Here is a 27,074-nt window from a genome sequence, read left to right on the forward strand (position 1 = left end):
ATCATCTCAGGGATCCAATTACACTGTTAGTTTGTGATGTGTATTGCTCAATTACTTATGTTAGAGGACTGTGATGTTGGCCACTACAAACATTTATTGGGAATGCTTTCAAGGTCTTGACAAAAAAAGAGACAGAGAACATCACATGGCAAAAATACAGTTCATTCAAAGCATGTTGAGCATGTGAGTGAGCAAATAAGGGGAATGACCCTTAATGGCCTCTCTGCATTTGACTACTCTGATCACTGATCAACGATCACTGGCCAGGCAGCCAAAGATCTGCCCACTCTGGTGTCAGTCTGGGTGTGAGCTCCCTCTGCAGGGCTGGTGTGTGTGGTGCTGCTGATGTTTCTGCAGAGCTGCCCTGGCTGTGTGAGGGCGAGTTATCGCTGGTCTGTCCGAGGGTTTGGACATCTGAGGAGTTTGAAGAAGCTTTCGGCCAGAATGTATACTGGATATGTCCAACTCTCCACTGAAAAACACAAACGTTTTATTTTTATTGTCACCCATTTCTGCTTTATATTTTGTTACTGTAAATTGTATTTTCACATGTATATTTTCCACATGTATATTTTTTAACTTTTTAATGCTATTTTATTTCTATTTCAGAAATATTTTGGATTGTTTATTTCTAGTGTTTTAATTTCTCTTATGTACATTGCCTTGTCTTTGTATGCTGCTGCAACGCAAACATTTCCCAATTATCAATCTATCTATCTTTTAATAAAGTTTAAAGTCAAAATGTTAGAGATTGTATTTAAAACACCAGTTTAATGCTCACTTAAATAGCTATTTTTTCCAAAAACGTGTGCTACCATAAGCTTTCAAATGCCATACCATGAATCCAAGAGCCCATTACCCAGGGCACTTGCTAGAGGTGGGTGGGGTTTGTGTGCAGGCAGGGGCAACAGAGGGACATCGGCCATCTGCTGCTGGACCCTCTGAGATGCCAGGTCCGTGTCTCCTGTGGCTGCACCTGACCCAGAGAAGCCCCCTACTCTTCTCAAATCAGGTAAATGTTCTGAGGTGGTATGGCTGAGTCGAAGCCTTCGTGCGCGGACCCCTGATGGCTTTTGCTGTATACCAGTGGTTAGTGTGACACTGAGAGGGGGGGAAGGGTACAGCGTGGTGTCTGGGGACAGGGACAGTCGGGCAACCTCAGGGGATAAAGCTTCTCTATGATGCAGGTCTGAAAAACAAAACATTACAGAAGGTTTAGTAGCAGCCATTACTCTTGGTAACCTACTGGTATGTCATTTGTTATGGTTTTAATCCAGATGTTATCGTGGATAAAAGATCATCATGTATGTTCATTAAGTGAGTACTCACCTGGAGAAAGAGACTGGAAAGAGGAATCTGGTGAGGCAGCATCTCTGCTGTCACCATGCTTCTCTGCTCCATGTTCTTCATCACTACTGTCATTCGTTACACAGCCAAAGCCTTCTTCATCATCATTGTACCCCTCCTCTTCGTCACTATGCATTATAGCCAGGACCTGGGGCAATCTTCCTGTCTCTATGGATTGGAGACGCCTGAAAAATTGTAGAAAGATGTTTAGTTTCATCCCCTTAAGTCATGGGAAGGCAGGTTGTGAGCTAAAGTGAGGAACAAACTAGAATTCTTGCTAGAAAGTACAACATGTTGCATCATTAATAGGTATTCATTAGCTTTTTCACCCTGACTTTCTTTCAAAAAGTCCTCATGGGTTGGAAATGAAACATATGCTAATGGTGATCCATGTGTCTGTGATACATTTTCTGTAACCAGACATTCAAATGTACTTTTATAATCATTTAGTATATGTCCAGCCCTTAAAGAAAGTCTGTGATGTGTGTAGAGTGTTCGTACTTGCTGTGCTGCTCCCTCCAAGATCTAAGCTCAGCAAACACATCGACGCGTTCTGTAACATCTGGCTCCTCAAGGTCGTACGAGTGTTCTGGTACATGGATGGGTAGGTCACGGGGGGTGAAAGTAGACCTGCTGGGGGCCGTCTTTAAGGCCAAAGAGAGGGACGATGAGCATGAGCGGCAGTGGAGAGGAAGTAAGGAAACACAACAGAATAAAAGCCTTCATTAATTATAGATAGTAACTGCCAGACAGAGAGGGGGAATACAGTGAGAAGAGCGTGACAGCGTGTATACTTTATACCAGTATGACAGATAACATGTGGTTGGCAGGGAAAGCCCCATATGTCAAGCTGCTCTGCCACTATGTCCAACCATTTGTGTCCTCCCACCACCGGGCCTCTCAGGTTTCTGTCCTCCTGTTAATAATTAGCTCCTTCTGGATATACTGACATGACATTATAGAGACGAGCTGATGGTGTCAGGTGGCTATAATGGCCTGTGAAAGTCCTCTACACACACACTATGAATGCTTGACTGTACAGGAAACTGTAAAAAGGTATACATTGGTGTAGATTTATTAGAGATCTGATCAACTAAAATACATTTAAAAATCGACATACATCTAAATGACGCACCACAGTGATACAAAGTTCATGAATACATGTAAAACAACATATGTCCCTTTCCCTCTTTTCCTTCTCTCTCGCAATTATTATTCAATCCTCCATCTTTTCTCTCCCACTTTTTCACTTTCTTTCTTCACCTCCTCACCCTCAAATTGACCCCCACCCAACCTTCATATCACAAGCTTTCACAGGGTAAATATAAATTGGGAAAGGACAGGTAGAGACGTTCTAGGAACAAGATGTTATTGAAGTGATTTAGTCGTTCCTCTTTCCAACCAACCTTCAACTTTTCTCGCCTCGATCGTATGGCCTGGACTGGGTTTCCACAGAACAGAATCTTGCCAGCTCCTTCAGAAAGCAGCAGATTAGAGAAGTAATTCAGTAAATCAAACAGTTTTCTAGCACAAAAACAGTCCTCTTGGTGGCAGTGTTGAGTAAAGATTACAAAGGTTATCTGCTTGGGCCGAAGCCAAAAGAAAAGAAATATAAAAATGATGATACATTGGAGCTGGATGTTGAAAAGATCTAATTGAAAACATCAGTGTAAATGACAGCCATTAAAGGGCCTCACCATGTGTCAGGATGCTGGTTTCTGCTTCCACTGTTGCTAGATTTGAGTCTGCAGAACCAGGCCGGGACCCAGGAGGGGAGAGAACCCCAAGCCTGGAGGCTGACATGGGTCTGGAGCCAGTGTGGGGCCTGGAGTCAGCTGAGGAGAGGGGCCAGATGCAGGAGAGACTGGAGGGGGGCCGCCTGGCTGAGCTGGGTCTGCTGTAAGGACATTCACTGTCTGCTGTGTCCTCTATAAAGACAGAGGTGAGTGACCCATTCAATAAACAGCAGTTGTCCCCCTGAATGAATCAACAACCAACATAACAAACACACACACCGTCGTCAGTAGCGGCGCGAGGTGAGTTGCAGTCTCTGATGGAGTTTCGGAGGATGGCCCAGTCCTCTCCCATGGTGCTGCTGCAGCTCAGCCCGTCCTCCTCCACCCTTACATCGTCTAGGTAACGCAGCTGAGGGATCAACTCCCTCACTGCAGCCCGATAACTATAGTCTGCCGTCTGTGTGTAAGGGAGGAAAGATAATAAGAATGTATGCGACAGGTGTTTAAAGAGACAATTAAAGGAAAAATAAATTAAGTATTACATGATGGCTGGGGTATGATATCAGTAAGAAAGTGTGACCTCAAGGGAAATTGTCAATTTAATTCTGTTTAAGTGAGATGCCATACATACTAATTAGTTTCACTCTCTTTAAAGTGGCTGATCTATTGAGCTATGCAGATATAGTCAACCAAGTTTAATGGCATGTAGCCTTTTGTGTAGGAAAAGTGCAATAGATAATGTTGTTTTTTAGGATTACCTTGAAAACTCACAGATTTTCCTGCTGTCTTTATTCCTGTTGTTTCAGTTTATGTGCCAGTGACAATACAACTAATTTAGTGATTGCAGTTTTCAGAACTGTGCTAGAATGATCCACGTAATGATGATGAATGATGGCTCCATAGATCTTAATTGTAAAAAACCTAATATGACTAATCTTTCCAGCTACAGTATACTGTACTTTAGCTGTACTGTACGTCAGGTTACAATATGCCCTATAGATGATAAAGAACCATGATGTGTTGAAAATGAGATGTTATAAGAAGTAATTGTTTCCAAAAAAGAAAGTATTTATTTATAGAATCAAACAAATCCATGATAGCAGTAAAAACGTTCTACGGTTTCAAATGTGTGTAAATGGAACTTAACTTCTCTGACGGAGAGAGAGAGAAAAAGAGAGAGAGTCCGGCAAATTGCTCCAATAAGAACACCATTGGCCTTCATCAAACCACACAGATGCAATGAATGAAAAAGAGAGTTAAGGCCTGGCATGGAGGGAACGAAGGAGAAAAGAGGAGGAGAATGAGGGCTGGTTAGAGAGGAAGCGGATGTGTGTGTGTGTTTGTGTGTGTTCGATAGAAAGAGAGTGAGAAAGAGCAAGAGGAGTGATAGTTTGGCAAGAGAGCAAATCCAAGAACCCCTCAGTCACTACAAAGCACAGGCTAATGCATATTCAGCTCAGCATCTCCCCTCATTGCCCTAGTTTCCTAATTAATGCTCTGCTGGTGGGTGTAAATAAACACATTCACAGTGGCACAAAAACTCAGCAGAAAGTGAAAGTGGAAAGCTTCTACCCTGGATATCCAGCAACAGCAAATATCTCTGAAAAAGTCCATTGTGAGCTGCTTTATGCTAAATGTATTGGCCAGTTTTCAAGTAGATAAGATAAGATTTGCTTTATTGATTCAAATTTAGGAAATGTTTTACGTCACAGCAGCATTTAAACAAGGCATTGCACATGATGAGATAATGAAAAAGAGTACGTCCGTGTAATTACGACCTACTGTATGTTTGGTTATTTTGATTCCTCCTGCTGCCTGTGTCCCATCTGATGCGTTAAAGGCCCAAACACAGAGCGGCGAGATCATACGGATACTTTCATGTCTCAGCGCATGCTAATTACATTTCGGTCATTATCTGACAAAGCCATGAGGGCGGACAGTGGGCCGGCACAGGAGAGAGAACTAACTGAGTGATACCTACAGGAGAACCACAAGTTGCATTTTCAAGTGGGCTTCAACAACATCCAGGATTTTAAAGTGGTCATATTAATAAAACATGTCAATAGTGGTAAACAGTTGAAGTGCCTCAATCAATCAGATCAAATCAAAACTGTGGCATGAGACAACCCAACCATCTTTTGGTGGGATGCCTAGGTAAGAAAACACATGATTCAACAAGCCAATCAGATTTGGCTTTCCTTTCTAACTCACATGCAGACTTATAAGAATGTGATGCCCCCATCTGAGTATCTCTCCCAATGGCTTGAGATCTACTTGTGAGCAATTCTTCTCACAATCCTATCTGGACATTTGCAGGAGAGCTGAAAGCGACAGGCGCTAACACGGAGCATTTCAGACAGAGGGTTAACACAGGTAATTTAGACAGAGAGTATGATCATATAAGCAAGTAAACATGTTCTTTTAGAAACCTTCAAATGTGCATGATTTGTCCCCTATGAGTGTATTATGTTGTTATATGTTAATCTGGATAAAACATCAGTGGAATGTCTAGACACATGCAACTTCCTCAAATGTTTCCCTTGCATTATCATCAATGCATCATCATGCTTGGATGGTGACACGATAGAGTGGTGCATGAAGGATGATTTATGTAGGTCGACCAGAAAGTTGGCACTGGTTCTCTTGACAAAAAGAAATGCGATTTTTCAAATGGATTATAGAAAATTGCAGAAAATAAGTCAATAAATAAATATGATACTTACACACTTTCTTCTTTTTGAAGCGTAAATGTAATCACCAGAAGTGAAATGCTTAATAAACGTAAGGCTTACAATACACCATGGTCAACAGCACTAAGCTAAAGGCAGACTCATGTTCCTCATCATGATGTTTAGCAGTCTCAATTAGCCACGTGTTAGCAACCGCTGTTTTTTATTACAAATAGAAGCTTTAGACTGTTGCTATGTCGTAGAACAACATGTTTAAGCCTGTGTTAACCACAGACTTTATTATATCCAAAAACTACTGACTTTGTGACAAGGGAAATTCTAAATTCTAAAATATAATTTCCAGATTGTAGGACTCATTCCTGCACCATTGTAGTGCTGTATTGTTATTTTGTGTTATAAATAATGTTACACTACCTGTTTGGCAGGGGGGTTTGGGAGCACACACACAGGGTTTCCCTCCAGGGTTAGTGTCTGGAGTTTGCCACACAGCCCCAGGTACTGAATCTGGACCAGGTCGTCCACATCGTTCCCTTCCAGATCTAACAGCTGCAGGTTCTCCAGCATGCCCGCCTGACTCAGGTCCGACACACTGTTATAGGCAAGGTACAACTCCTGAAACAGAGAGAGGATATGCATACAGCGTAGAAGAGATTGGTAGAGGGGAAGATAAGGTTATAAGACAGTTTGAAAAACTAACACACAGGAGAGGTATTAAAGGCAACATTCGTGGGATTTTCATAAAATAAACTATGTCAATGATCAAACAAAAATCTCAGGTCTCTAATTGCTAATCAACCTTATCATCGCTTCTTCAGAATATTTCCTGTATATAAATATATATGATTACTTTTTTTTTCTCTCAATGAATCAATCAGATTTTAATTATATAGCCCAATATCAGATATTGCATATTTGTCTTAAAGGGCTTTACAATTTGTACAGCATAAAACAACCTCTGTCTTTAGACCCTCAGCAGACAAGGAAAATCCCAAAGATAATGGGGGACAAATGGGAGAAACCTATGGGAGAGCAACAGCAGAGACAGACAGACATGCAATAGATCCCGTCTGCTCTATACTCATTCTAAACTTAGACACTGAGAAGTTAAAAAAATATGAACTTGTGAATACATTCATTTCATCCCAACACAGAGACTTTTTATTTATCTCCAGCTCTACCTTTAGGGAGGACAAAGTAGAGAGGCCATCTAGGTGTTGTAGGGAGCAGCGGGACATCCACAGCACCTCCAGGTGGGAGAGGGTGGTTCCCAGGTCTCTAAGGAGACAAAATAGAACAAACTTGATTTAGAGGCAGGGACGGGTATTACACAACGCAGTGAATCATGGGAAAGGCTATCCATCGCTTGGCTACTGAAGCTAGAAGCTCTTTTCTCTCCCCCAATCTGCAGGCCACTCCTCTGCCTCTCACTTGTCTCTGCAGCACAGCCCTGCTCTGAGTCTCAGTCCATGTGTCTACAGCTCCTCAACACCCTCTCCACTACAGCTCCCAGAGCAGGAAATGCTATCAGAGGCAGCGCACGTCCGGCTGGCTCTGCTTCGCTACTCTCAGGGCGGAGCAGACAGCCGCCTATCTTTCTGTTTGTACTCTCTTATCCCTCTGTGGTCTCTCGGGTAACAATCCTCCACCTGTCCTGTTCGGAACATTTCCAATGTGTGTCATCCCGCAGGTTAATTACTTTTCTTCCATCAGTTTTTGATGACAGCTGTGGCTGCAATCAAGTTGGTAGGACACTACATATGAACTGTGCAAATGTTCTGTCTTTTCATCCGAGTAGACAAATGTGAAAGCTGATATGCCACAAACCTGCCGTTTCTTATTGTGAGACAGGTGGGGGAACCTGTTCTCAATGTGTTTTAGCTCTAAGACTGTATTGAACACCTTTGTTGGTGTCGGTTTTACAAGCAGCAACATGCATCCTACATACAGAAACATTACATAACAAGTCCCTGTTGGAAAGTCAGGGGGACCAAAAAGAAAAGACACACATTTTTCCTCTTACCTGTTCTCTTTTTTATCAACCTCAAATGTTTAACTGTGGGTTGCCGAATGATGGAGACATTAGCTGCAGAGATGTCTGCCTTTTCTTAAAATATAATGGAACTAGATAGCTTGTAGTGCTAAAAGCTACAAAAATACATTTAAAAGACTCAACAGGAATATCTCTTTGCAGTTATTATGACCCGCTTACTCAAAATAATGGACAGACTTCATTGTGTATTTTGGTTAACTCTTACTTTAGCAACATATTTAATTTTTGGTTTCAAGATATGAAGCTTTTTCGGAGTACGTAGTATTCCATGAGTAAGATTTCCGTATAACATGAGATTGAATGTGCGTGTTCACGTAGGAAAAGTTTGCATTTTAGGAATATAACATTACACTTACCTCACTGACAAAATTGTGCTGTTGTTCATTTTGAGCCGCACCAGTTTGGGCAAGTAAGCACCTGCAAGATGATTAGATAAACAAAGCTATTTCAATCACTAAACATGTAACAGTGGGGTGATTATTTATTGGGTTTTCAACAAACTTTTTGAATTACTTCCAAAAGAACCTTTTCAGGCCTTTGACAAATAGCTACACGTAGAAGTACCTAAAGGGACAGGCTATGCATTACTCACACATGCACAGACACTGCTCTGTCATGCTTGCACTTGTTGTGCAATCTACAATTTTCTGAGGACAAAGGTGAGCAAAAGGGAGATGTTCTTCCAACATTATCAGCTCAGTCATCCTGCACTGAGGTTGGCACACCTGAGAGGAAATCAAGAACGGATATGTTCCGTGCGTCATAGCAATGTTTCTATTTGTCTCTTATCCAGTTCTGGTTCATGATTGCCTATGTGGTTATTAAAAGTGTATATCATGAATCATCATTGTACAGAGTGTAAGAAACGTAATGTCTGTTTTTTTTACTTAAAGGTCCCATGTCATGGCCATTTCTACTGATCATAATTCCATTGTTGAGGTATACTAAAATAAATGTATATTGTGCAATTTTCCAAACTCACATTGGTTTCTCATACAGCATCTCTGTATAGTATGTGTATTCACTCTCTGTCCTAAACGGCTTGTTGGAGCTCCTGCCCCCCCCCGCCCTCCCTGTGAGCCCAGACACAGCGAAACCCAGTGCGAAACACACACACACCCGCAGCCTGGCTGGGAGTTTGTGTGTGTGCCCAGGCTGAGTTCCGCGGTGTCTCGCTGTCTCGCCGACCCCACACCAGTGAGCCAGCTCACAGTGTCCCGCTCCTCGCAGCAGCGAGCCTCGCAACGTCCCGCCGAATGTGTGTGTGTGAGGAAGTCCGCGGATTGGTCCAAACGTAACGGCTCCACGGACGTTACGTTACGTCACCATACCCGAAATACGTCACTATACCCAAGAAGTAAACAATGGAAAAAGAGAAATCCCCAACGAGGCGTTCTGGGGCAGCATATGTCTTTTCTGTGTTCGAGTTTTACTCGCTACAGGGTGTACTTTGAGGGTTTGTGACTCTGCAGACGGTTTACATGCATAAAAAGCTACATAACACACAAGGGGACGGCTAATAACCAGAAAAGCATGACATGGGACCTTTAAGAGTGACTGAGTCCGTGATCCCCAATGAGTACCCACACAAACTTTGCACATGGTTAAAATATAGATTTATCTGTTTCTTACCAAAGTTACCCAGTGTGTTTTCTTGTGTGTCCAAGCAGATCTCCAGTGAGGTCAGGTGAGAGAGGTCCTGAGTTCCACACAGCGATTTCTGAGGGACAGAAATGAAAAAGCATTAAAATGCGTCCTAATATCCTTATTTTCAGGTTTCATATTAGTATTTTGTGACTCTATTGTGACATGCTTATATGCTTTAATGTTCAAAAAGTGCTTTATTTGTCTCATACTGCCTGTGCTGCAGCACCCCTTTTCACCCTCTGTCTGAAACCAGAGATGTCCCACAAAAACGTATTTAACACACTACAGGAAAGGGAAACCCTAAAAAGCATAATAGGGCCCCTTTAATTAACTGGATTTTGTGTTTACTCATCAAAGTTTGTTGCATCAACATTGACCTTAGACACTTATAACTTGGTTAATAATAAACAAGCCTATTAGTAAGACTAACCACATGTAACAATGAGACAATGGAAAACTTTGTGTACAAATGTTGGTGGGACTGACTGTATCTTTAGGCCATTCTGCAAATTTACCAGCTTCTCTGGAGAAAAGGAAACATCCACTGCTTCTGCGTCCTCACATGGTTTGGTGGCAGGAGTTGGGTTGATGTGGCCTGATCCACTCAGCTCAGTGACTAGGACCCGAGCTGTGCCAGGCCGGACTCCCTTAGGCACAGAACCATGACAGCAACTCATCTCTCACAGGAACCTGACATGAACAAAATGGATGTATAGGAAATACTCATCTATCCATAGATGTCTATCTAGACAGACGTTGAATGTAAATATCTATTTACTCAGTTTTGGACTCAAAGGTCCACATCAGTCAAATATATCATAAAGAAAAAAATACGAAAAGGAAGGAACCAAATGTTTGCAAAAACAAGAGGAAAAGTCCAGCTATGTGTCGCTTTTTAAAGGCTCAGTTATGTATGACTATATTTGTTGTACCAATACAATCGATACAAATATTTGTAGCCTACATCAATTCCAAAAAAGCAAAAAAAGTAGGAAGATTATAATCACAGACGTATGACTAGCGCTTGTCCATGTTGTTAGCTGAGTAACAATAAGAATGGTTCATTAAACAGCAAGCACTAAAGATGACTGTGTAACCATCATTTAATTCCCGATAATTGTTCCTTAGTCACTTTGTTCAGCACATTTAGCGCTTTGTCTGCCATAAAGAATAACATATATTTATTTTAACCTGTTTGGTCAAAGCAAACACGATATCACATTTAATGTCATATCGTATTTATTTGTATCTAGCTTAGCGTTATCCAACTCGCGTTAAATTAGCTAACAAACTAGCATAACTGCTATGGTTAATTGTTGACAAATGCGGGAGGCAAAATAATAATATTTTATTTTAAGCTAAACACAACAACAAGTACTTTAAACGCAATATATATACATATATATATATACATATTTAGATAGTTCATATGTACCTGTTGCAGGAAACTGCAGACTAAAAATATACATACATTTCACTGACTGAAATCACTTTGCTTAGAAGCAAAAGTTTGCTTGACAACCACATACGACTTCCTGGAAACGGCACTAAGAGACCTGTGGCTCCCTGGGATATGTAGTTCACATGTAACAATTAGCGCATCAGTGAAACTCTTGAGGTTAATGCTTAACTAAACGCTATCTGTTATGTTACTATCATCAAAGATTAATTTCTAAGCATCTGTTTCTACTACAGAAGCCTTTACCCACCTACGCTTGTGTGGTGCTGCCTTCTTTGTTCTTTGTAAGCTCTGACTTTGGAGCTTTACATTTTTCAGAATGTACCTCTGACAATACTATTGTCAGAGGTCAAATCATAGAATGTGAGTGTTTTGGTTGACATGTCTTTTATTAAAATCAAATCAATTCCAAATTAATGTATATATTATCCACTGGAAGTATGCGTTCTTAAATAACAGTAAGGCTCTGGTAATATAACATTTGGGAGAAACAAAAAACTATTCAAAGTAAAATGTGTGGTTTGTGAAATGCTTGGATGGTTTACTGAGTTTGGATGGTGGTTATTTTTCTCAGGTGGGTGGGGTTTTCATGGGGGAGTTTTTACTTTGTTTAAAGCCTGGCTTTTCTGCTTGTTCTAAATTGAAATAATAAAACATGCATTTATAACTTAGATGAGTCTTTGTCTGTCACATTCAAGTGACACTCTGTAAACCTGCTTTAAGTGCATAGGTCAAACAGTAAATACTGGTCTTCATCGCTGAGTGTCCATATTTCCAGCAGTACGTGAACGTAGCAGTAACATGCATGGTAACCGGGGCGGTTCTATGTTTGATAGAGCTGGGCGTGGGCTCGACACTCCTCATCCCTCTGCTCTCTGTGGAAGCACATTGTTCAACGCGGGCTCATTTTACCCAGAACCAATGAATGCATTGGTGCATTTTAGCTACTGAAAATTAAACACGTTATCGGGTAGAATAAGGTGCAGATATCTGAAGACGACGGGAAACGGACCAGGACCATTTTATTTTCTTCTCATTTCATTGGAGAGGCCACAGAGTTGAACGATTTTTTTTTCTTCTTCTCCGGTAGACGAAACGTCGCTCTTGTCGCTAATTAGACCTCTGCTTGTTGTAAGTATGCAGTGCACATTCCTGTGTCCGAAATATGTCGGCAGTGACTGTTTTTGTCTAGCCAAAACGTTCCGCTTTAAAAAGCTTTCAGTGTTTTGGGCACCGCTGGAGGTTGTGGTCCACAGTTAAAACATGTTAGCTAGCTATCATAACATTTTTAATTCAAGCCCGGCGAGCTTTATCTGTCGAGCTCAACAACTCATGCTTGCTTTTTATATTGGCTACATATACGGGGAACAACATGGGTTATGGATTTTGCATACAGTATGTTGTTTTTAAAACAATTATCTATTTTGATAAACAGTCAGCCTTGAGTTCGTGTGTTGTAACTTGGTTATGTAGGCTTAACATTAGACCGCCCTGAATTCCCCTATCATTTCACTTTAGAAAATAAACCGAATGTATTCAAAATACCAATATTGGGGATTTTACTTTATTTGGCCTATGTTCTTGTCCAGTGGAAAGACAGTGTTGAATATGAGGTTTCTGCTGCCGATAGTGGCCACACACACAAGTAACGTCAGGGTGACGCCCCGTCACACTGAGTAAAAACTGAATGTATCACTGCGGAAGTTAGAGTCCATTACGAGGCATTTAGAGAGCTGACTTCTGAATGATTCCTCTCTGCAAGCTGTCTGTTAAAACTGTTTAGTATGTTTAAAGCCTATATTATGGTTAAGACAGCACTACTGTTGAATTGGCCATGATTGAAATTATGACCATTGGAGCTGTTACAATAGAGCAGAAACGATTTACTCATCCTGAACTGAGGTAAACATGAGGCAGAATGAATTGTATTCATCTTAAAAAGTAGTAGTAACATTACGTTGGTGCCCTATTTAAAAACAAAGCAGAAAGGTGTTTGACTTTGTCTATTGTTGGCTTTTGTGGCATATTATTGTACCTGACTGCTGAGCAAAGCCTCATATATGAGACACATGTAACAGATATATAGTTTTTCCAGGTTGGAGTACATTGTTCTACATGGATTCCTTTAAGGCGGTCTAGTGGGAATTTGACATCAGCAGTGTCAGAAGCATTCAGAGTGAAGGCAAGATTCCAGGCAGCTGGAAAACAGCTGGAGATAGTCCGGCCAGTGATAGAGGTGTGATGGTAATCTCTTGTCCCTTCCTCTGAACAGCTGGAGCCTGGGTGGTGCCCAGCTGCTTGCCAAAACAAGTGGACACTTCTGGGTACCAACTATTTATAAAATGACAATTTTTGATACTGCTTTCATCTCAAGGTGTTGTTTACCTCTGTTGACACAGCCTATTGTAGGGCTATTTGTGTATGTTAAGTGCTGGCATACCCCTGATTTTATATTGTACTTACATCTGTTTATGTGAGGTTGGTTGTTGTGATTTTTTTCTTTTTAGAACTGACTAAGCATTTGGTGAGCATCCTCTACAGGTCCTACCCTTTTTAACATGGGTTCTTAAACTTAAACAGTTGGACAATATTCAACTGTTCCCCTGAATACAAAAAAAAAAAGGCCACTGATGAGTTTGGGGGTGTTTGGTGTCTGATTATAAGCCCCGTGGCTCCTCCTGGCAGGCCTTTGTGAGGAGGTCAGATGGCCTTTTCATCTCTGCTGCTGCCTCCACCGTCTCACCCTACTCGACAAGCTGAAAGGATGACCCAGTGGGGAAAAGGTCACTTGTTCTCCAGTGCCAGAGCGGCTTGTTAAAGCACACGCAGAAACTCCTTATATAAATGTTTGTAAGGAAGAAAATCTGGAGAGGATGCATTGTTTATCAAAGGATTTTCTCTTAAGATTCTGTTTGAGCAAAACTAGTTTCATTCATGTTTTGGTATTTTCGCTGGCTTCCTACCCCATAGTGCTGTTTTTCTAAAGAGTCTAACAGCTAGATACATCCCTGAGTTTATAGACTTCATAAGAATTGCTTAAAGTCTCCCTCACTTACTTGTGTTTCATTGGTCTCAGAGAGCAGGATAGTGATTCCTCAGCTGCCGGTCAACACTTATGTTTGGATGCTGTTTAGGCCGATGATGTCATTGGAGAGCAGTGGGAGGGTGCGGTGGGCTATAAGGATCTAGGATGGGTCTTGGAGTCTCAGTCTTCGACCGTGATACCTCCCTAGAGAGGGTCTCCTTACCATCATCGCTCCATTAAAAATCTATTATCTCTGCACTGGGCTTGTGGCTCTGCCAGTATGGATTCTTTAACCAATTAAGAACTTTAATGGAGAGCAGAATGCATGTTGAGGAGGACTGCCATGCCCTCCTTCTCGGAGCATGTGCTTGGAATTGTTTTCCAGGTTATAGAGAAAGTTAAGAGATGAATATTTGCTGCTGTTATCAGAGCCATGCATGCAACCGAATTACCAGCGAGAAAGTTTGAGAACATTTTCTTTATTGATTTCTTTCTAAATGTTTCAGTTTCCATTTCGACCCCTCCCTCCTGTGGTTTTCTGTGCCCTTGGCATATAGTAAGAGAAGCCCTCTCCCTCCCTCGCCCTGAGACTCTCTCCTCCCATCACCCCTCTCGCTGCTCTGTACTCGCACCCTCCGTAAGCTGTCATGTAAGATTATCCTCTTGGTCCAGGCGGGGCTCTTGGGTTTCAAAACGAACTGTTAATTTCCCAGGCTGGAGGTGCCGAGCTATAAATAACCCTAAACACAGACATACTGCATAGTGCTGCTTCTTGGTCAGAAAAGGAGAAAAGCTTTCCAAAGGTTTGGAGAGTTTATATTATGTAGACTTGTAGATGACACAGCTGCTATGGCTGTGTCAATGTCAGGCATGTAAACAGTGGTAGCTCAAACTAACTTTGTTCTCCATTAATGAGCTGATGTGTTACTACAAGCAACATTGCTGTGGGATTTTTATTTTTGCAAGACATACATTGAATGAAAAGTGTCACTGAGTTCTGCATTCACAAATGCGGCCAACTTTTTTATTTTCTGGGGCAAATAAGGACAGGTTAACCATTCGGTGACTGGTATTACTGTAAGAAGTGTTGAACACAGTACATAGGTCTTTCACTTTAGTTACATTTGTATTAATATCAAAGTGTAGAAAAACTTGGTTACTAGTACAATTCCTGCATACAAAATCTTACTTGTACGAAGTTATTGCCGTCATTTATGAAGTAAAATAAAATGGCAATACTAATTCTGCACAGGCCCATTTTAGAAAAGAACAAATTATATTACATTATTTTATATTGTATTTATTGCTGCATCATGTGTTCATCCCCAAAAATAATTTAATTGAATTAATCTTTGAATTAACTTTTAAAATGATTTGTTGATGATGAATTGAACTACTAATCTGATTCTTCTCAAGTAACTAAAGCAGTCAAATAAATGTAGTGGAGTTAATAGTACTTGATTAAATGTACTTAGTTACTGTTGAATACTGACTGCAGTTGAGGACATGACACTGTTATAACAGGATAACCATCTTCGTGCAGAACAAAAAAAAAAACATTGACAAATTGTTCATGCTTTGTCCCCATGTGTGAATGAAATATGTGAAAAGATTGATGCATGATGTTGATTGTGATCTCCAGAGTCTCTGTCCTCATCCCTCCTTTCTGCGTGCACAAAGAGCAGCTCTGTGTGAGTCCCTACTGACAACAAGTGGCCCTGAAAAAGCGACAGCATCGTGCTATCAATGATTAATTTTGCTATTCATCTCCATATGTATGTGTGGATTATTAATCAGCAGCTGACTTGGCCTAGTTTGAGAAGAGATGGCACTTGTGTCTGTTTTCTTTCCTCCAGTCTCCCAGTAGTGTGCGCAGTGTGTTAAATCTGCATTTTAGGCTCTACATTTCTGTGGTTTGGCAGGTGTACACTTGAGATCTGGTTATGTGGAAGACATGTGGCAACCAACCGTGTCAGATCTGGAGAGCTGGGGGTGTTGGGAGAGTGCAGGTGTCACTCTGTATTGTTTTGATCTGTGTGCGACCTACATTTTTCATCAAAACAGTTCAATTCAGTGCACTTTATAGGCATACGGGTTCATGAACTTAGAATAGAAAGAACTTCTAATTAGGATTGAAGTTTTGGTACATTTTGATCAATATTGGTTACTAAAAGGCATGTAGTTGTGTGCATAAATATGTCACGATGAGCATTTGTCATAAACTTGACGTGGTAGTAAAGCACACCATCAGCTTTAATGAATGAGTAAAGCTTGTGAGTATCCTGAATGTATTGGGATGATTTGATGAAAAAGATAATATTACTTTTCGTACAGATTTATCATATTTATGGTATCAATGCTAGAGTTAAAACCATCACTAGAATCAATTAGAAACATGAATGAAACTTTATTTCGATATTTGATCGTGTTAAGTGCCATTTATCAAGGAAAACTACTTGCAGACTGACACTAAATGTTTGAAGCTGATACCCATTTTGATATTTATATAAGAATTTAGACAAATCTGTTAACAGTATATCAGCCAATTTAGGTTCAATAGGAGAAACACATGACATAAACAAAAATGATGTAAGCAGTCTACTGAATGGGACATTCAACAGTTTAAAAATAAACCCTTAAGTGCCCTCTGGTCGAAGCTATGTAATGGCTACACCTTTTCGAAAGGACCTCAATCTTTGGCATTTCTGCACTGAAATATGTGTCTGAGCTAATAAGGAAGATAATTGTTAGTTGATGTCACACCCCTCATCCCTTTGAAAGTCGACATTCTCTTCTATCCCAGTGACCAATCTATTTAGCATCCATGCTGTTTCCATCACATTAAGCCAGCCCTGATGTGAATCCTCGCCCTGTCTCCAGCCTGCAGTGACCGAAGGTGTTCCAGCGTCCGCCCTGCACCAGTCTTTCTGCACAGCTGCTGTTTATTTGGTTAAAGGAGGCTGTGAGGAGCGATGCTGGCTCTGCGGCTCTGCCACGCTCCCTGAGCTCCAGCACTGTGCACCAGGTTGATTTATTTACAGTGAGGGAAAAGGAAGCTAAATGTTTGGCCCCAAGATTGACGGGTCAGGATAATTCCTTTCCTGTTGTGCTTGAGAATTATAGCAGTGAGGGTGTTTTTACGAGGAGGCCATTGTTGATATTGGGGACGGTGTTCATTGCTACCTGCACCATTAAGGCGAGCAATGGCTTACGGGATCATGGATGCGTTGCAGGAACATGTGTGTGTGTGTCTGTGTGTCATTGAATGAGAGCAGCTTAATGGCTGTGTCTTCAGTTAGCAAGTCTGCTATTCTGTCAATCATTAACATCAGTGAGCCAGTCTCAGTCCTGGCTAATCTTAGTCTGCCCTCACTTGAGCACAGTCACACACACCTCAGACACAAATAACACAACGTCTTTTACACTGGTGCATGCAGATTCTCCTAGAGACAAATAGCACAGGTGCATGTCTGTTACTCATGACTCCCCATGACTGATTTTATACTTGAATGCTTTTGGATGTTTTGCATGATGTCCTTTCAATGAAACTGTCATGTCACCTCCTTTTCTACAAGTTAAAGATTCACTCCAGCTGTGTGTGGGTGCTCCCTTGGGAGATAAAGTGCAACAGAGAGGGGGTGTGTGTGTGTGTGTGTGTGAGATCTGCTTAAGCTAGCTAAAGCGCTGATGTTCACCGCTCTGTGGCGAAATACACAGAGTGCATTTAATGTTGGGGATGACAGTTGTTGCCCTGGTGAAGATAAAACAGCATATGTGACCCGTGGTGCTCATGAAATCCTGACAGATTGATAACACACTCGAGCAGGTGAGGCAGGTTAGTGATTTTCGTCTTGATCTCACTTAAGGAACATTCAGCAAAGTGAGACGCTGTCGATGAGCAAGCTGAGATTTGTAACCCTGTGTGACCTTATTTCATTCAGAATTACGGTCATGAGTCATACTACTTTTTAAGAAATAGAAATGTAAGGTTGCTTTGGGTGTTGGGTGTATGCACATCCAGATAACAGGGATAATATTGTTCCAATGTCATTACTTACATTTTTGTTGAAAGTAGCTTTTACAGTGTCCGTTTAAAATGTCTTAAGTCGGGTTTTTGTTTTTTTGTCACTACTTTCAAACAGAAAGTGAAACTAAAATACCCCTCCTGGGTTTCTAGTGATTTTCCTCTGAGCGCTGATATGACACCGCTGTGATGACATCATCTTGACCAGTCATTGCTTATGTCAAACTTAGGCTATAACCACAAGAGGCTTCTGTGGTTGCTATGGGCCTCCAGCAGTGTGTTAGCTATACTGTTGGTCACAGTCGCCATGACTTGTATGGTATTTTAGCTAGCAAGTTTTCCATTTAAGCTTTATGTCTTTCTGTGACTCATCATGTGCCATTATGTCTACACTGGTACCATGTCCTTTCAGGGTCATAGATTTGGTAACTTTGTGGTAATATTGCGCCGAGCTGAGTCACACTTTGCCACTGTATGTAGTGGAAACACCCATATGACTTCTGCTAGCCGTTGACTCAACATGCCTGGAATTTCAGTGTCCAGCAGAGTTGGAGGTGATGTCAGGGGATCAGTGTGTACGTGTCTTTGTGTTGCCCTGTCTCTATGCATGGGCCATGCACGAAGTGTGGTTCCAGCTGACTCGATAGTTGACATTGTGATGCTATCTTTGGCATAATCTGCAAAGTCCTACATTTTTGAGCATGCCTGAACTTTCTGGGAAAATTGGATGAACTTTATGAGGTGCTAAAAACCAAAGACTTGTGAACAACAACATCATCATCATCATCATCATCACTAAACTAACTTAACAAAAGCTGCTTTCAATAGTAGGTTTCTTAGATGTTAAACACTGTGAAATGTTAAATGCTAATTCATTTTAAGTAGACACATTTTCCATCGTTTTTTGGACTAAGCTCAATCTGCTTTCTGTTACCCCCTGTGTCCATAAATTCATGTTTACCATATTTCTTGCAGACTTTTTGACAGGTTTCTTTAATAACATGCCTTGATTTATAGTCAGGGCAGCCCGTTACATCAGCTAGACCTGTAAAGTGGGTTGAGTGGGTCCATAGGGGACAACTGCAGGCACACCTGGAGTCATAAAATCCTCTTTTAGGCCTCTCGTTCTGTTGCTATTGTTGCTATGGATTGATCCCTATGGAAGAAGCAAGGCACACTAACAAACTGCTCATAGAAATAGCCTAGCTTTGTTTAGTCAAAAGTAAATAGCAACTGTTGAAAGGATTCTGCAGACTCCTTTGAAAAAGATTTCACTTTATAAATCTTTTTTTTTTATTTGATAATTTTTGCTCTGGCATCTGTCACCATGACTTCAAAGGAAGGCATCTGTAATGTGAAGCCTGAGTGATGAGGACCAGTCTGCAAGTGTCATGCCCCTTCTCCCTCGCCGCCTCTCTCCCTCTCACACACACCCTCTCTGCTGCTCACACTGAGCGCGAGAGTATTGGAACATTGAGTACCTTCAGTACATTTTTCACATTCCCCTTTGAGGGTCCCAACCTTAGCCCCCACTACACACGCACACTGTAAAACACACACACTAACCTGACTGATGTTTCTCTTCAGTGCTGAGCAATGGTTGTCGACCACCTTATGGCAGTCCTGTGACATACAATAACTTGTCTGTGAAGGTCTATTGTTCTGTTTCTTATCAGAGTGCTAACCTGCACCTTCCTCTCTGCCTTTTTTTCTCCAGCTGCGGTGTGTGTGTGGTGAGCAGCAGCGGCAAAGATGACGGAGTATAAGCTGGTGGTGGTGGGAGCTGGAGGCGTGGGCAAGAGTGCACTTACCATCCAACTCATCCAGAACCACTTTGTGGATGAATATGATCCCACCATAGAGGTATGACGCTCTTTTGCCTTTACATACATTATTATTATTACGGGGGGGCTATCGTAAAAATAAAGGATCCAGATCCCCAATATTTAATTATTGTGTGGTTAGCCTCAAGTTTTTTACATATTAAAGTGAAGGCGTGACATGTTTTGTACAAATGTCCAATCCCACGGTCTTAGCTGACCGATATTGTCTGGAGTCGACGGCTCACTCTAAATCAAGTTAATTTAATTTAAATAATTGAATATCTGTAGTAATTCTCCTAACAATCAAGCTGGGTAGACATTCCTAATTTTCTGTTTGAAGAAATCTTTCATCTGCCTTTCAGTAATTCTTATATTTTCATGGAAATATTGACAGAAAAAGATTGCAGACATTGCAAAGAGAAGAGGGAAGTCAGTGAGAATGTGGTCTCCTCTCTTTTTCTCCACTCTCTCCCTCTCTTTCTCACCACGCCTGCCTCTGGCCAGACAATGTCCTTTTTGTGTATTTGCATTCCTGGCCCCTATGCTCTAACAAACAAAGGGACGGCACTCCATGTTTTTGTGGCTGTGTGTTGGAAGGCTAAACATTGGCTCCGATACCCTGCTCCTCTGATCTCTAGATGAGCATTTGACAGGGACGGGGGAATTAATATCACATTCCAGTTGATACACATGTTTACATACAGACACAACTTACCACTGAGTGGCCAAGGCCAAGAATGTAAGAGCCTCAGTGACCCGCAGCTGCCTCAAATTCCACCTGAACCACGTTTTGTGTCTGACTTTTGTTACAGTTTGCTCACTTGCATGTTTTTACCACAACTTGAAAACGTTTTTTTCTGCAGGACTCGTACAGGAAACAGGTTGTGATTGACGGAGAGACCTGCCTGCTGGACATCCTGGACACTGCAGGTCAGGAGGAGTACAGCGCCATGAGGGATCAATACATGAGGACAGGGGAGGGCTTTCTCTGCGTCTTCGCCATCAACAACACCAAGTCTTTTGAGGACATTCACCAGTACAGGTGTGTAAGAGTCAGTCATAGATAGGAGGGTGTAGGGGTGCAGTGGCACCAACAATCATGGCATAAATAACGGCAAGATGATGGCAAAATTATAATGACAATTATATTGAAATCGGCATTATTTAACACTCTTACTCATTGACTTTGGAAACCTCGTTTTTTTTAACTGTGGCTTTCTAGCTGTGAATTTTCTTTAACTTTTAATCTAATTAAACTAAAAACATGTCTTAAAATAAATGAAACAAGATAAATAATACATTCTATATATTGAAATGTAATTTAAACCCAAGAAATATTGTAAATACACTTGCTCTAACAACTGAAAACTCCAACATTTGTAAATATGTACAAAAATAAATGTAATCAATATTATATAAAGATAAATGATAGCAAATATATTGTAATTCACGGCTACAACCTACTGGATACTCTTTAACACACACACATTTTGGTAACCTGTATTCTTTATCTTGTTTTAATAATCATTGAAGTCCAAAAGCGTACCTAAAGATAACATTTCCCCATCGCCTGTGTATTTACTGGAAAGATCACAGAGCAGCCGGGGTGGAGTTCAGACTTACCAAATCATGCCTGTTAGTTCTCTTCTAAGGCTCTGTGTATTTGTAAATGTAGTGTGTGTTGCAGGGACTCCCATGGGGTCTAGAGAGAGAGAGGGGTGTGTATACGTGTGTGTGCCAGCTCTCTGCAGTAGTTGGGTGATGTCATGCTGTAGCGTTTAACACGGCTAAAGAAAGCTTAGCCCCCAACTGGAGGATTACAGCACGATGCCAATGAAATCGATCCTGACTCAATTAGAGGAGCGGGGAGAGGTAGCACTTTCAAGGACAGGGAAGGAGAAGGGGGGGGGGGGGGTGCAGCTGGAGATGACAGTGTTCTATCTCTTTGCTACATTTGGTCTATCTCGTCCCATTAGACACCCACATCCCAGTGCATGGGGCAGGTAAAAGAGGCTGAATATAACTTGACAGATTGGTGTTATTATTGCACACACAAACACTGGTTTGGCTTACTGCCATTGCAGCATTGGCTTTTTTTGGCTTAACTGTAACTGAACTGCTGATTTGACTGTAAAGTCATTGTGCAACTTGTGAAATCCTGCATGGATTGGATGCTTGAAAAGATGGTGGCACGGTTGAGCTATTTTTAAAGATCTGATTTACTAGTAAAAATAGTCGGAGGCATTTTTGCAAAATGTCCACCTCACTGTTGGCACATACTGGCATAGTACCTGTGTAACAATGGGGAAATGTATGATTTGTTTCCTTTTAATTGATGCAGTAATAAACCATATGCACCAAGGTATTAGGATCAAATCTTCCTTTAGTGTTTGCAGTCAATCTGTTAGACTTGAAATGCCTTCCTCATCAGCAAAAAAACGACTGATGTGGTCATAAATACCATTAGCCGTGTTGACTGCAGATGGGCAGGGCGTGCTGCATCCTGCTGTACTCGAGCTGGGGGAGAATGAGCTGATAGATTGATCTGACCCACTCCTCTCACTCAGTTCCCCCTGGTTGCCTGGCGTTTGGTGCTGGCTGCTGTAGTGATGAGGTAATGCTGTTGCCTGTTGTCCATCCCTCCCCCTCCCTCCCTTCCCCTCCCCTCCCCTCCACCTCCCTCCTTCAGCAGTGCAGCACAGCCCAGCACCGGCGGGCCCCGGCTCCTCCTCAGGGTCCTAGAGCTCCCCGGGTGGTTGGCTCTCCAGCGGTGGGGCTGCTGTTGTTTATGAAGCAGGGAGGATCCCCAGACTACACAGATGTCCCTGTGACTGAGTGCAGGGCTGGGGCGGGTTAAGGAAAACAGACAAAGTTCTTATGGCATTTTTCTCTTTCTGCAATTCACAGAGAACAGATCAAACGTGTAAAGGACTCGGACGATGTTCCCATGGTGCTTGTGGGAAACAAATGTGACCTCCCGACACGCACGGTAGACACGAGGCAAGCCCAGGAACTCGCCCGCTCTTACGGCATCCCATACATCGAGACCTCTGCTAAAACACGACAGGTGGGCGGTGAACAAGAAGCACACTCCCACAATACAACACTTTATTTTCTTTCTCCCTACCTCTATCTCTGATATTTCAAATTACCTGTGAACTTAACATATATTTCTCCCATCTTTACAAGCCATGAAACCCACATTCAATGCACATTAGCCCTCTTATAATACTGTATTAAACACGGTATGATTTTCAGTATGGGCCCTGTATTTTTTACATTTTGTACGTGTATTTTCATGTGAAAAGCAGCTAAATGTCCGCAGTATGATGTGATTTGTGTAGCTGGAAACATTTTATTATCCCACAGGCAATGACTCATAGCCAGGTTACCTTGGCTTAAGAACAGCTACAGTATTTGAAAGGCTTCATAAGGACAAGTTGCCGCACAGCTCCCACTCTGTCTGACTCACTGTCACACAGAGTGAAGGTACAGACTCCTGCATTCATCATGGTTCCTGCAGAAATGTGTCAGTCAAAAAGAAGAGTTTGCAAAGCACGACGTGAATGACTTCTTTTTACCTATTATGATTTCCGACGTCTGAAATATCAGGGTCGCCATGGTGATGTTACCAGGCCTCTCGGGGATGAGTACACCGAAGAGCCATGCTGTCAGTTGGAAGGGGTGCATGCAGTGTACTCTACTCATAATTGACCTTTGAAAGTGCCCACATAACCTTGTGTGTGTTGTGTGTCTACAGGGAGTAGAGGACGCCTTCTACACGCTGGTTAGGGAGATCAGACAGCATAAGCTGAGGAAGCTGAACCCCCCCGATGAGAGCGGTCAGGACTGTATGAGCTGTCGCTGTGTGGTATCGTGATGCAGGTGAGACACAAATGTGTTTTTCTTCTTTGACAGTTAAGTTAAAGGGGAAGTCGCTAAATTGGTATGCTTATACTGGAACTCGTCTGTTTATGCAAATGAGTGCCCATTGAAAGTAAATGATTTTGTATTATCCTTATATATTTCTTTTTTGACCTACTTTGCAACTTATTTTTCTAGATGGTTTATGTTCGCACCACCAGATACCAAAGCAAATTCCTTGTATGTGTAAACGTACCTGGCAAAAAACTTGATTCTGATTCTGATAAATGTTCCAACTCAGTTTAACTTTTCCCCAGGAGTAGGGCTGTGCAATTAATCGTATATTAATCTCGATTACGATTTTGGCTTGCAACGATTACGAAAACATCGTAATCGAAATAAAACTATTATTATTTTTATTTAAAAAAAAAAAAAATGTAATTATTATTTTTTTTTATTATTTTTTTTATTGGTTTTTCAGTTGACTTATACTTAAAGTTCAGGGTAATCAACTGTTCAAAACATTTTTTTTCAATAAATGGATGTTTTCAAAGTAAATGGATAATCGTTTGTAATAATCGTGATATCAATTATTGACCAAAATAATCGTGATTATGATTTTTGCCATAATCGCACAGCCCTACCCAGGAGTATAAATGTAAAAATGGCACTAACATCTGTCCCCTTTTGTCATTTCATTCCACAGCTGACTGTTGCACGTTGAGGAGAAATGCTACAGCGCGTAGTGGCAGCATGGACAAAAAGATAGAAAGATAAAAACAACTCAATGATGAAATATAAACTTTTTTCAAAAAGAGGATGATTGAAGCAAAAGCGCTCAAGGAAACCACCAGAGCTGACTGAACCGTAGACCTTCATGGATAAGGAGGATTTGGACTGTTGCCCATGTGGCTACCTGAACTAGCACGGTTCCGGCCCCCTTTTCTTGGTCCGCACGTGGACTTGTGAGCAACACCACTAATGACTCTTTGTCAACTCCAGTGTGGTCCTGCTGGGTAGCTCAACACGTTTCCTGCTAACTTATTGTTTTCAGTCTCAACACTGGTCTTAATGGGGGTCTTTCTGACCTCCTCCCACCTTGAAAGCCTAATTCCACTCCCCCCCCCCCCCCCCCCAATACCTGCCCACTGGAAGGACTGACTGACTAACATGGAAAGGACTGGAATGGACGTTCTGTTGCCCAAACACCTCTCATATGAATAACCCCCCCGTCCCATTCTACCTGCCTTTTGATGTCCCCCTTCGAATGGCTGTGTAGTCTCTTCTATACTGGATCCAGGAGGCGGGGGCTGACATGGGAATGACTATAATTTTGTTGTTGTTTTAACAGTTAGCCTAGCTTTTTGATATGGAACATTTTATTTGTGATTTGCAGAATTTGAAAGTCACAGAGCAATGTGTGAGTGAGGGTGTTTATTCCAGATGGCACCTGTTTTGACATTTTTTTTTCATGGCCTGTCTGATGTAGTTGGAATGTAAAGATAGATTAATTTCCAGAATGCAACCACCTTCTCTCTCTGCAGATGTTTCCTTTGCTACAGTCTTTATGAAATAATAGTAACGGCTATTGGCTAGTGCACGTAGGTTCTGGTGCAATAGGATTCTTTCCTGTCCAATTTACACGAAGTATTGGGAAAACACCACCTCTCATTGCTTCTTGTTAGCCTTTGGGCGGAGGGGTACTGTGCATGCAAATCTAGTTCTTGTCCCCTCTCCAGTTGCTACAGCTGAAGAGGTTTCCTGTAGAAATAAGAGGAAACCCTGCACTTGTACAGTTATACAATTAGTTTATGGATGCTTTGCAGAGTGTAACGCACATGTCCTGCCTCAGAGTCAAACTTCAGATTTCCACACACCATACTATCCTCAAACTGCTCATCTTTCTCTGCAACCTCAGCTCTAAAACGGAACATTAACAGGTCAGGTGCTAATCATGTCAGAACCATATTTACTGTATATGTGGGACTATTGTGTGTAACAGGTGATGGATATTTGGTTTTGGGAGTGCATCGCTTTGTTTCTTAATACTGACCCAGCTTGTGCTCTCCACAACTGCATTAATTTGTTGCCTAAATGAAAAAAAAGACTGCTCTGTGTTTACTTTGCCTTATCTGTTAGCTAGTTTGTACCTCATGTATGCAGCGAGCTCTAGAGGAATCTAGGTGATTCTGTGATCTGTTGGCTGCATTGTTTTGTTTGTTTGATGATGTGTGCAACTGAAAAATATATAAGTGAGTTGAGTCAAGACATGCGCTGTATAGAATTTGAAAGGCAAGTCCCTGGAAACACTACACTGTTTTTTAATTTGTTTTAAAAGGGGTCTTTCTGTAATGATGTGTATCTAAATGTGATTCTGTTTTAAAAGACTGAAAAACAACAGTTAAAGAGCCCAGTATAACCCAAGTTGTCTTCTGAAATTTCATTCCAAATACAATGGAACATGTGAGGTTGATTACTAGAAATGGTTAGTTTAAAACCAGATTATTATTTTTTAATTCAGAGAATTGGTATGATAACATAAAGAGATCCAGACACTACAGGCAGGTTTCTGCAAACCTCAAAAACATTTTAACATTTATCTCGCACAAATCAAAGTGCTTATCTCCTACCTAGTTAATTTTGTACATTTTAAAGTGACTCTTTCCATCATATCATGGCTTTAAAAAAATATGATCAGTCTAGTTTCTGTGTGGATGGTAGTGATCAAGTTGTTTTAATCAGTTAAGTGTTCATTTCTCTGCGTGGAGAAAAGACATGAACTGTGAATGTGTTTTAGATATTGTTTAAAAGGAGCCTCATGTTTAAAATGTACCATAACAAAATAATGCAGGAGTTGTTCCTCGGTCCCACTTTTGGCTGTGTTGTTCTAACTTTTATTTTTCATCCATTGTACTCAAACCTTTTGATGGAAAAAAACGAGTGTGGCGTTTGTAACCTGTAACAACAGTCCTGGTAGTATGCTTGTCCTCTCCCTGTCAATCTTGAAACAGTGCATCCATGATAATACATATAATTCCACTAATCTATGTATTCAAATTCCTGTTTCATTCGAATATTGGCGTCATTTTGCCACAGGAAAACTACAGCCAGCAAACCACAAGTATACATGTCAGAAAACCTGGCGAGCATGACAAAGACTACGGACCATTGGGAGTTTTGCACAAGGATACAGTGGGATCAAGGGCTTGTTTCTCCCTTGCAAACTGTGGATGGAGGTGTGGAAAGAATTTGTGAAAATGTCAACTGTTTAGCTATTTAAGATGTATTTACTCTTTGAATATGTGGCAAATGTATTGCAGGACAGGAATAAAGATGTCAAGATGAATCTGTGTCTTTGGTCGCTCAAACATCTAACTCTCATGTCATATTACATTTGGGATTTGCTGCC

At 41.4% G+C, this 27,074-nt stretch overlaps 2 protein-coding genes across 4 annotated transcripts; one reads left to right on the forward strand and one right to left on the reverse strand.

Moving 5' to 3' along the window:
- Nucleotides 1-58: 58 nt before the first annotated feature.
- On the reverse strand, nt 59-10,963 carry lrrc56 (leucine rich repeat containing 56). Of its 3 annotated transcripts, XM_034141200.1 has the most exons (13): nt 10,906-10,963; nt 9,986-10,160; nt 9,456-9,543; nt 8,180-8,240; nt 6,952-7,048; nt 6,188-6,385; nt 3,363-3,540; nt 3,045-3,275; nt 2,754-2,821; nt 1,849-1,991; nt 1,330-1,532; nt 838-1,189; nt 59-472 (listed from the first exon to the last, which is right to left on the reverse strand). In XM_034141200.1, exons 2-13 carry the CDS (start codon nt 10,145-10,147, stop codon nt 295-297), a joined length of 1,959 nt encoding a protein of 652 aa, XP_033997091.1. In that variant the 5' UTR covers nt 10,148-10,160; nt 10,906-10,963; the 3' UTR covers nt 59-294. The 3 variants fall into 3 exon arrangements, with proteins under 3 accessions (XP_033997091.1, XP_033997092.1, XP_033997093.1); XM_034141201.1 differs by lacking the exons at nt 8,180-8,240; nt 9,456-9,543; nt 9,986-10,160; nt 10,906-10,963 and adding an exon at nt 7,470-7,551 and having other exon boundaries at nt 60-472; XM_034141202.1 differs by lacking the exons at nt 8,180-8,240; nt 9,456-9,543; nt 9,986-10,160; nt 10,906-10,963 and adding an exon at nt 7,202-7,282 and having other exon boundaries at nt 60-472.
- An 815-nt stretch (nt 10,964-11,778) lies between these two features.
- On the forward strand, nt 11,779-27,011 carry hrasb (HRas proto-oncogene, GTPase b). The gene is made up of 6 exons (XM_034141691.1): nt 11,779-12,060; nt 19,696-19,841; nt 20,665-20,843; nt 22,709-22,868; nt 23,562-23,686; nt 24,372-27,011. The coding sequence occupies exons 2-5, from the start codon at nt 19,731-19,733 to the stop codon at nt 23,679-23,681; spliced, it is 570 nt and encodes a 189-aa protein (XP_033997582.1). The 5' UTR covers nt 11,779-12,060; nt 19,696-19,730; the 3' UTR covers nt 23,682-23,686; nt 24,372-27,011.
- The last annotated feature ends 63 nt before the right edge of the window (nt 27,012-27,074 follow it).

The sequence above is a fragment of the Trematomus bernacchii genome, unplaced genomic scaffold (genome assembly GCF_902827165.1).
Source record: "Trematomus bernacchii unplaced genomic scaffold, fTreBer1.1, whole genome shotgun sequence".
Taxonomy (NCBI): domain Eukaryota; kingdom Metazoa; phylum Chordata; class Actinopteri; order Perciformes; family Nototheniidae; genus Trematomus; species Trematomus bernacchii.

What these genes read in the sequence shown, in the direction of transcription:
- lrrc56 (XM_034141200.1), bottom strand. Translation starts at nt 10,147, where the DNA reads ATGAGTTGCTGTCATGGTTCTGTGCCTAAGGGAGTCCGGCCTGGCACA. An exon ending in CCTTTTCTCCAGAGAAGCTG is followed by an intron (nt 9,544 to 9,985) that starts GTAAATTTGCAG and finishes TCTGTCCCTCAG; the next exon opens with AAATCGCTGTGTGGAACTCA. An exon ending in TTTCCAGTCTCTTTCTCCAG is followed by an intron (nt 1,190 to 1,329) that starts GTGAGTACTCAC and finishes TTTGTTTTTCAG; the next exon opens with ACCTGCATCATAGAGAAGCT.
- hrasb (XM_034141691.1), top strand. Translation starts at nt 19,731, where the DNA reads ATGACGGAGTATAAGCTGGTGGTGGTGGGAGCTGGAGGCGTGGGCAAG. An exon ending in AATATGATCCCACCATAGAG is followed by an intron (nt 19,842 to 20,664) that starts GTATGACGCTCT and finishes TTTTTTCTGCAG; the next exon opens with GACTCGTACAGGAAACAGGT. An exon ending in CCTCTGCTAAAACACGACAG is followed by an intron (nt 22,869 to 23,561) that starts GTGGGCGGTGAA and finishes GTGTGTCTACAG; the next exon opens with GGAGTAGAGGACGCCTTCTA.